Raw genomic sequence first — 10,474 nt, forward strand, 5'->3', positions numbered from 1 at the left:
TGAATGTGAATATGAAAGCCGTTCTCGTAAAGGGTGTGTACGTTATTTTTAAACGGACATCAGTATCTCAGATGTTTATGGCCCCTTCGACCCAAAAATGCGTATGCGTGCAAAATAAGATCCTTTTTGCGATATGCAGTTTGAGACGTTAGCCTTTCTATAGGAATGTAGCCTTTATACCATCGCTCATGCAGGCAATCAAATAATTTATTCTTTGGTTCATGATCTCTTATATTTGACACCACAATTTTTGTACAATGTATACCAGTACATACAGGGCATGAGTGTTAGTGTAAAGTGAATTAGTTGACCAATTCAAATAGTGTCGCTTTCAGTGCGTTCACCTTGTTACGCAACGGTTAACATACCATTATTATCATTACATAACAATTATACCTGTATGTTTAAAATACACTTAAGGTGTCATATTTTTATTTTAAATAAAACTTTTTAATATTGAGTTGTGAAAAATGTCCCTTTTCATATAATTAGTGTGTGTTTTTTTATGAGGGATGTCAGACGGTTGCATCAGGTGCGTGTCATCGGAGTATGCTATGTGTACCTAGTATAAATAGCAACTAGACGGACCATGCATGCCATTGTCATAGTAAAGTTATGCTTTCATAAACGCCATACTGGCTTTAACAATAAATAGGTCTGTCATAAAGTAGCGCACATTCAAAACAGTACAATACACCATATGCCTGTGGTATCGGTGACAGGTTTTATATTAGTAGGTGTATACACGCCTTCAACCATGCTTATCGAGTTTAACAGCCTGTACAAACCTTACGGTCTATAGTCAACAGTATACCTTTGTGTACCGTCGTTGGCAGGCTACCACATTTTAAAACCTTAAACGGAAGATATGTATTGATGTGTAGAGGTATGGTTTAAGGACATTGAACGGAATTTAAGATGCCGTGTTTATATGTTTGCGAGGGAATAAAGACATACTATAATACAACAGGGATTACTTACAACCAATAATATGACCATGGAAGGTGTTACCAGTGCCATGTATTGTGTGATAAATATGTAAAGAAAATTGTTACGATGTATTCATGTCCAGGACTTCATGAAATGACATGACGTTAAACGTGCACAAACTATGGGCAGGCAGTATAATAATAGTACGACAAAGGTCAGATTTTCGTGGATTTAACCATCAGAACTGGTCATGTTCAAAGCAATAGGACGCTGGAGCGCTCAGATACGCTCGAATGGCTTAGAGCTTATAAGCACTATATTCGGAAAAGGTGGCAAAGGCAGAAAATACGGAGGAATCGACGATGAAACGGAGGAAATTTTCAGCGACGCGAAGGAAGAACTAGACAGCGATGATGACCTCTCAAGTGACAGTCACAAGGTTGAGATACACATTAAACAGGACAAAACACATTCTTCGGATAATTTAAGTACGTTGAATGTACTTCCAAGTACAGTTGAAACTGATACTCAGGACAAAAAGTCGGGAGCAGATGTGACAGAAAACAAACATGGAGGCAGTGAACATAGTTCAAATAGCGACCTGTCTGGTGACGTGACAGATTCTTTCGCGGATAAAGCTGAAAGCGTAAAGATTGATAACAATGTAGCGAATATCAAAGTCCAGATAGATGAGCCAAATGATGAGGTCGGCGACATCGAAGCTGATAAGTGGGAAGCGGAAGAGGTGGTGCAGGATCATGAACATAATCATACAGAAGACAATCACCACGAAGTAGACCACAGCGACACCAAAAAGATGCTAAAATCCAAACCAGGTGATATTCCGAAATCCAGTTCATCTTCCTCGGTGTTCCAGAAAATGCACAGAAGGGTAAACAGTTATACTCAGAGACAGTACGCAAAATTTGACAACTTACAGGAAGATGAACACGGACATTCTGTTAGCAGTGTTCTTGAACAGGCCAGTACAAATGGCAATACTCATGTTGACAATGTGATATCGTCCATAGACCATGTGGATAGAGATAATTCGTTACTTACGAGTAAATCGAAGAAAAAACGAAAGGTACCATTTTTTAGTTTTATTCGAGGATTTTTTCGTCGAGGTGGAAAGGAGAAGTTGTAATTACATAAATTATTAACATTTGCATAAAATACTCTTGATGTGATGCAGATGCACATTGATTTTCGCTGAAAAGTATTTACATACATTTTTAACTAACCACTAAACAAAATGGTTTAATTGTAAATTTTAAAATGATTACACTGATTGCTAAAACGGTTATCATTGTACTGACGAAATTGTGCTTTTGGGTATCAATAAAATATTGGGCTGGTAATGCTATTTTAAACTATCCAAACCTTGATGATTATAAAAGGGTTAGAGACAATCAGTTCAATGTCAAACATTTCCGCGTAATATTTTTCAAAGTAAAACTTCATTTGTTAGCTGTATTAGTTTGAGCTGCTTAAGTTGGTAAGATATTCAATACAACAAATACTCTAGATCTACTTTGTAAATTCAACGTTCTTTGCAATCATGTATGTTACGATGTTTAACCCATTAATGCCTAGTGGACTGTCCCATCCTTCTAAATTAGATCAATTTATTTACAAAATTAGGGATGTCTAGTATATTTATTTCTTTATTTAGAATATTTTTTACTGAAATTCCTTAAAGCAAACAGCGCAGACCCTGATGAGACGCCGCATTATGCGGCGTCTCATCTGGGTCTACGCTGTTTGTCAATGCCTTTTTTCTAGACGCTAGGCATAAATGGGTTAAGGGTTGGGCAAATGTATTTACCGGTACTTAAGCGTTTAAAACTGGCCTTTTTCAACAAGCCCGACCGAACCTTGTTTGCCAACCAAAGATATTTTCGTCTTTAAGTTTGATTTTTTAAGTATAATTTTTGCTGCATTCCATCGTATTCGCCAATGTAACATTTACACACGAAGACAGAAATATGAATTTTGAATGCATACTGGGAAGATTTCTACTCATGCACAATTCTTATTTAAATGGGAAGAAACTTGTTTATGAAAAAAGTTTTACGCAAAAAATACTTTAGCCAACCTACCTTTCCTAGTTTTGAAAGTGTGAAAGTAAAAAAAAATATTTGGACTGATAAGAAGGGGATTAACACTTGAGTTAACAATGATTGATAATCCCAAGGTATAAACGAATAATTATATTATTATCGTTCGATGATTGAATAAGGCAAATGTATTTAAGCGATATATATATATCGGTTATTTCGGTCTATTGTATATGAAAGGCATTTTCATAATGCGCTGTAAGATAAATATTAACGTTGTTTGCGTATATGACACATTCTCTGTGTTGATAGTACATATAAATTTGATATACAGTAGTACATACATGCAGAAGTGGGTTATCTACTAGTATTACAAACGGATAACATAAACATATACTCGCCGATATTGGCATGCCATCTAGTATCTATATAAAATTGCTCATTTCATAACATGATTGTTTTAAGTGTATAATCTGACACTAGCTATGCCTCTTTCACTTTTTGTTGAATCCAGGTAATTTAGTGCATTGTCCATATACTGTAGTTCAAGCAACCAGTGTTTTGTATGATTTTGATTATGCATCCTAACTTATTTATTTATTCATATTGCGTTGATCATTTTTGTTCCGCGTTAGTTCGATTAATTTGTTAGGTGTTATTTTTATGAATCAATCAGATTATTTGTATTTATTATTAATATCTCGGTATTCGTTTTTGTGTGTGCACAGTATTTAATTAATATTGCGTCTCATATAAACATTTATATTTCGTTGCTCATTTTTGTCCGTATCAAATTAATAAAGCAAACCAAACATTTGCTTATATGTATAGAAATGAACAAAATAACCCTTTGAACGAATTAAATGTGTATGGCATGTATGTACAGTATTGTAATGCATTTTGGATGTCGTTTTTGTCAAATGTGTGCGCTGATATTGATTGTACATGTATATAACATGGACTACCGGTACCTGGTATATGCATGTCATGATTTCAATGTACATTTAGAGTATATTTGTTAGAGTACCACTTGTTTTGTTTAAACATTTTTAATTCAATTAAGATACCCTTATGCTTTTGTTATTTATGTTGAACTTGCATAATCAGAATGATCTGATTTTAACATATGTTTTTATTTTGGAAACTTTGCATACTACGTATCATATACTCGCAAAGAGTAAAAATGCAAAACAAGTACGAACTTTTAAAGAAATGTTTATTTATCGAGTATTTGTATATAAAGGTTTTAATAAAACCGTTTCATAGTTTAAGTAGATATATTGTTGAATAGAATCTCTATTTAATAAACTGTTTGGCCTTAACGCTGCTTACGAATAAAACTATTCGTGATCAGATACTTGTGCGTGTCATTAAAGTAAACATAACTGGTTAATTTATTCGGAGCATATAATCCCCGCACGCGTGTCGCCTCGTATTTTACTATTGCTGATTTTGTTCACTTGCTATTCACCCGACCTTTCCGATTGGACATACCGCTGACTTATCTACGATTCACTTCACCCCAAACATAAAACAACCCGTATTTACCCTTTTATGCCTAGTGGACTCTTGGAAATAAATTAGTCCAATTTAGAAGTATGGGAATATTTCTTACAGAAAACCCTTTAAGCAAACAGTGCAGACCCTGATGAGACGCCGCATCATGCGGCGTCTCATCTGGGTCTACGCTGTTTGCCTAGGCCTTTTTTTAGACGCTAGGCATAAATGGGTAAAATTTGTTTATACAACGTAAGCAACACACTTTTGCCTTTGGGTGAATCCATTTAGCTTATATGGACTATCTTCAAACCGTAATCTTCTTATTAAATTAACATGGGTTATGGTCCTACACACACACGTCGAAGTTAAACCAAGGTGCGCTAACCTCTCAGGCGACCTGCGCCATATCCACGAAGCTCTCCCCCCATGGCACAGTCCAATAAAAGATCTTAAGAAAGATATAAGTTAGTGCCGAATATTGTTGCAAGAAACAAACGTTGATCATGTGATCACGTGCAAGATGCCAAGAAAGTTAATACAAAAACTTTAATTAAGCATGCATAGACGTTAGAGCAAATGAATACAAATATTAACTAGAAATGGCGCGGCAAAGGCCGACGCGTATCCCCACGCCGCATGTTTTACCCAGGGGGCGCCCCAGGCTTGGTAATTGGGCCCTGCATAGTTCAGATTGACCGTATTGTCAAAAGAGATGTTCATTATCAATTTGAAGTAAATCAGTGTAGAAATGAAGAAGTTATGGTAAAAGGCAATTTTTGGTGGGCGTGGTCTATGTGGGCGGGCATGCCCCAAGGTTGGTAATGGGGCCATGCATAGTCGAGATTGACCGTATTGTCATAAGAGATTTTCAGTATCAATTTGAAGTAAATCGGTGTAGAAATGAAGAAGTTATAGTAAAAGGCAATTTTGGGTGGGCGTGGCCTATGTGGGGGGGGTGCCCCGGGGTTGGTAATGGGGCCATGCATAGTTGAGATTGACCGTATTGTCATAAGAGTTGTTCAATATCAATTTGAAGAAAATCTGTGTAGAAATGAAGAAGTTATAGTAAAAGGCAATTTTGGGTGGGCGTGGTCTATGTGGGCGGGATCGCCCCAGGGTTGGTAATGGGGCCATGCATAGTTGAGATTGACCGTTTCGTCATAAGAGATGTTCAGTATCAATTTGAATTAAATCGGTGTAGAAATGAAGAAGTTAATGTAAAATAACATAAAAAAATGAGTGAAAATCTCTGACCCGGTCCCACCCCAACCCCCATAACTTCTGACCCAGGGGTCAGATCAAAATTCCAAATAGTGTAGAGTCGCACATATGCTCATAGCTACCATGTGCGTAAGTTTCAAGGTTCTAGTGCTTATAGTGTAGGAGGAGATAGTGGTCAGGATGGACGGACAGACAGACAAACAGACACACAGACGGCGGAGATAACCACAATACTTGAAAAGCGTGGAGATAACGACACTTTTCACGGATTTCTGTTGCATGTTTTGAATTTTATCTTAGAATGCGTCAACTTTAAAGAAAGAACGGAATTGAAGAGAACAAGTTTAAGAACATGACAATGTCTGCACCCCAAAAACAACATAAAAAGTTGACCACTCAGGATTCGACCCAGGGTCGTCCGGATAAAAAAGTCTGCACAGGCTTATCAGAGACGGCGCTGTGCGCCTAAACTTGATTTTCGCTAAAAATAGACTTATTTTACACGAAAAATAATAAAGAGCGGAAATTGTCGTCCCTGATTAGCCTGTGCCGTTTGCATAGGCTCTTAATTCTTGAACGACATTACGCACATGTATTTAGCACCGTTTTTCAGTAGCTAGGCTGAATTAAGTTTAAACAACAACAAAAAACACAACAGCGTTGTGACTCTGGACCCAGGTGATCCATTTCTTCTACAGATGGCAAAGAAGGCGCGACGGGCCGTGCGCGGAACCTGGAAGTGGCTTCAACGGAGCATTCGCATGATGGTGGACACTCAAGGCTTTCTGGCGCCATCTTTTGTCAGCGCGTTTCAGGCCAGCAGTGCAAGGAAAACGTGATCGGACTATCAGGATATGAGCATTTCGTTTCAGATATCTAATTGCCGAATGTTTCATTTGGCTCTTCATACGTAGCGTAACTTAAAAGAATAGAAAAAACAATTACGTGCAGTTGCAGCAATTGCAAACGAAATTCGCCTTTTGCAGGCAGTCGTATGAACGTATATGTTGATTATAGGTTCGATACATTACAACCAGCGCTTGGAGGATGTACTCATCGTGATTGTTTGGGTTCAAGCAATACAACATGTGCGTAATAAAATAAATGTGATCGTATTGTTTGGCTGTCATAGCATTCAATCAGTGTTTACAAAATGTAATCAGATAATACAACCAGTGCTAAGGAAATGTAACCGTAGACTCGTATTTACTTTGTGAGGCTTTAAACAATACAGCCAGTGCATAAAGCATGTATTTGTATAATTACTTTTGTAAAAAAAACTGTTGACATCAATTGCACAGAACAGTGAATATTTGGTAAGCGGTTTAAAGGCTATTTTAATTAAAAGGGGTTTGCCGTTTGCTACGAAAATGTGAACATTTCCGCTCGTAGTACATGTTGCTGGATTCTGGTAATTGTGTTAAAAACCAATTCACAGGAATTGGATTACTCCTTAATATATTTAACAACTAAACTGCTTCAATCGAACATAAAGAAGATATTAAAAATTGTATCTGAGCATTTGGTTGAGAAAGAAACGATGGTGTTTTATTACTTTTAATAATTATTGTGCTTTTCCATATATGTACCTAACTGGACACATGATAAACACGCTATTTTTAAATGAAGTCATTCTATGTGTAAAATGTTATAATTTGCAATAAATTTATTATCGTCATGCAATCTCTTTGTCCGGTTAGCGTAGTTGTCGGAATAGAGGCTTCTTCACTAGGCGACACCTTACCATCCCAAAGCCCAGCTCATGTCGGACGGGTGGTGTTTTACCTTGGAACTATGCCCCTTCACCACACATGACAACGTAACAATTGAATACATTTCGGTAACGTGTGCCGACTTGTAACATGCAAAGCATGTTTAAAGGTCTTTGTTATATTGCGTTTGAGTTAAAGAGCTGAACACATTATTTTGGCATATTTTGGATAACTCAACGGACATAATTAATAAGTGTTTAATGTGATCCGGTACATACCCGAGATTTAAAGCCCAAAACAATGTCATCAAGTTTGATGATAACAAGATTGCAACTGTTTGAGGCAATAGCGGACTGGTCATTAATATAGCTTACCGGAGCTAAAGGTGCACATTGTAAGCTATAAGAAGACCGTGATGTCTGTCGTCCGTCCGTGTGTGTACCCGTACGTCCTTTAACCTTTTATTCAAGCGACATTGGAACTGCTGGGCGGGAAATGACGAAACTTCACAGGAGTGTTCCTTGGATAGTCTTTTATCAAAATTGTTAAAATATTGTCGATCCATGGAATAATTATATCAAAGGACTAAAGAGGGGGTTTCGGAAATGAACAATAAAACAATGCCCTAAACTGCATGGCCAAATGTTCAGTATTTACTATTTAGTATGAAACATCTTATTTTGGTTCTTGACTAAGTGTTCAAATCATCCATATGGGGTAAAAATTCACCCGGTCCTCGGGATAGCTTGTATTAAAAATAATTATATAACGCAGACTGATCTCATCTTAAACCACAGGGTCCAGAAGTTTGGTAGTTATTGTGTAACATGTATTGTGGCCGTCTACCATGTTTGATCCAATCATTCCCCCGAGGTCAAATAGGTTCTGATATTGGGGACGCATGCTTTCTTTACAGGTATATAATGACATTTAACAAATATCCTCTTACGTCTTAAGGCAAAGTGGTATGGTATTTTAATGCAATATCATATAGTGTCCTAAAACAAGTTTGTTTAAATCATGCCACATAGGGACCGATATTGGTCTAGGGTTAACTTGAAGCCTTTGAAAATAAGTTAAAAAAAATCTTCTGTAAAAGAATATGGACCATGTGTATAATAGTTGGTACTTTGTAAAAAATAGACTTACATAGCATTATATGTTTGAATTATGCCCCTGTTGTCAAAAGTAGCCACATACCGTTGATCTCCAGTATTATACCGCTAAGCCGCAGTCATGCTTTTTAAAGGACCGCAACCATTTTCAAACTCAGACCAGATATCATTAGGGCTAATGTTCTCAGCAAGTTTCATCATGATTGGACCAAATATGCACCTTCTAGAGCTAGAGTGTTAACAAGATTCCACTATAGCTGTTAAAGGCACGCCATGCTTTTCTACGAAACATTTTCAAACTTGGCTGAGATACTATTAGAATAATTATTTTGACAATGTCTCATGAACATTAAACTGGCGCAAAATCTTCTATTCAGAAGGAGTGCTGTTTTGGAAGATTTTACAAAAAAAAGTTACTTCTAGAGTTTTAAAGGGACCTTTTCACAGATTTTGACATGTTTGGAGTTTGAAATTAAATGCTTTAAATTGATAAATGTAAACATCGGAACTAAAGAGTTCCAGTATAAAACAAAAATAAAATTAAAGAAAGAAAAAAGTAATCCACACCATGGCTCAAAACGCAGACCCTTGGAGTAAAAGACTAGGCCTTAAGCAATCAGGGTCATATCAAGAACTATGACAACATAACTTTCCTTATTATACATTCGTTTCGCGTTTGTAACGCTTGATAATTTTCAGGTTTTCCATTGTCACATGATGCTTACAATGCATACTTTTTTAACATGGTTCAATATTACCGTTTGTTTTCAAACAAAATAACTAAAACGAAAAATTGAAACACTTTTTTTTCAATTGTGTCAATTTTTTTAAACATGAAAAGGCCCCTTTAATAAGCTTTTTATTTAATTTGACGATTGACTACAATGATGCAAGACAGACAAAATGCCAGGGCCGGATTAAGCACTAGGCTAACAAGGCTGCAGCCTTGGACCCCCGATTTGTAAGCGGCCCCCAACGGCAGGCCAGTTTTTCAATGTATGATCTGTCTTTATTACGCCATTCAAGGACTACATCGGGATTGCAGTAGAAATTTTCAATGTGGTTTTACCAGTTTCCCGATGTATATCCAATTGTAACCGTTTCGTTTGCTTTGATTTACTATGCAATCAATTTTCTTTCTGTGTTCTTTATCCATTCAGAACCATTAGTTTCTCTGTTTATTATACGACTTGCCCGTATGGTTATGACAACATATGAGCCGTTCGCCTTGATTAACTATGCTATCTGGATGCACTTGTGGGAGGCCTCTTAAAATATGTAGCACAACATTGCTTCTTTGTGTTATCGGGCCTCTGATGTATATCCAATAGTAGCGGAGCCGATCACTGGCTTGCTTATGTTAATAACACCGTATCAAGGTTTTCAAGCTCAATTTACCGTATGTTTATAACCCAGGGTGCAGGATAACGTGACTATGTGGGGTTCCCAATTAAACGTATAATTGATTTACACACACCGGTTAGTGGTGCTTTTTCTACAATAACTTCTTAAAACAATTTATCTTAAGAATTTTAACTAGTGCATAAAAGACAGTTTTTTATTCTGCGTATGGCAGTGTGACTTACACCAGAATTACTTTATTTAATAAGCCTTTGTTCTTAGACAAAAATTCGATGTCTACTGCATTTATGTACATGGTTATGCTTATGAAACGTGGAATTTTGTCACTTATTTCAGATGCTTTCAAGGATCTTAAGATATCGACAAAAACTGCAAGAAAACTTGAGATATTTGCAAAAATAAAGTTCTTAACGGTGTGTTTACGTTGTCCAGCCCGTGTGTAAAACCCGGGAAACCCCGTTGATTCTGCACCCTAAACCTTCTGCACAATTTTGTTCACGCACCATTCTTCGAGAAGTCTACGGACAGATTACCACGCTAACATATAGGATATTTCACTGACTTATCGGTTAAC

At 36.9% G+C, this 10,474-nt stretch overlaps 1 protein-coding gene across 1 annotated transcript; it reads left to right on the forward strand.

Annotated features, from left to right (window-relative positions):
• The first annotated feature begins 756 nt into the window (after nucleotides 1–756).
• LOC127873082 (uncharacterized) lies at nucleotides 757–7,389 on the forward strand. The gene is made up of 2 exons (XM_052416684.1): nucleotides 757–2,017; nucleotides 6,410–7,389. The coding sequence occupies exons 1-2, from the start codon at nucleotides 1,181–1,183 to the stop codon at nucleotides 6,548–6,550; spliced, it is 978 nt and encodes a 325-aa protein (XP_052272644.1). The 5' UTR covers nucleotides 757–1,180; the 3' UTR covers nucleotides 6,551–7,389.
• The last annotated feature ends 3,085 nt before the right edge of the window (nucleotides 7,390–10,474 follow it).

The sequence above is a fragment of the Dreissena polymorpha genome, chromosome 3, assembly GCF_020536995.1.
Source record: "Dreissena polymorpha isolate Duluth1 chromosome 3, UMN_Dpol_1.0, whole genome shotgun sequence".
Classification (NCBI taxonomy): Eukaryota; Metazoa; Mollusca; class Bivalvia; order Myida; family Dreissenidae; genus Dreissena; species Dreissena polymorpha.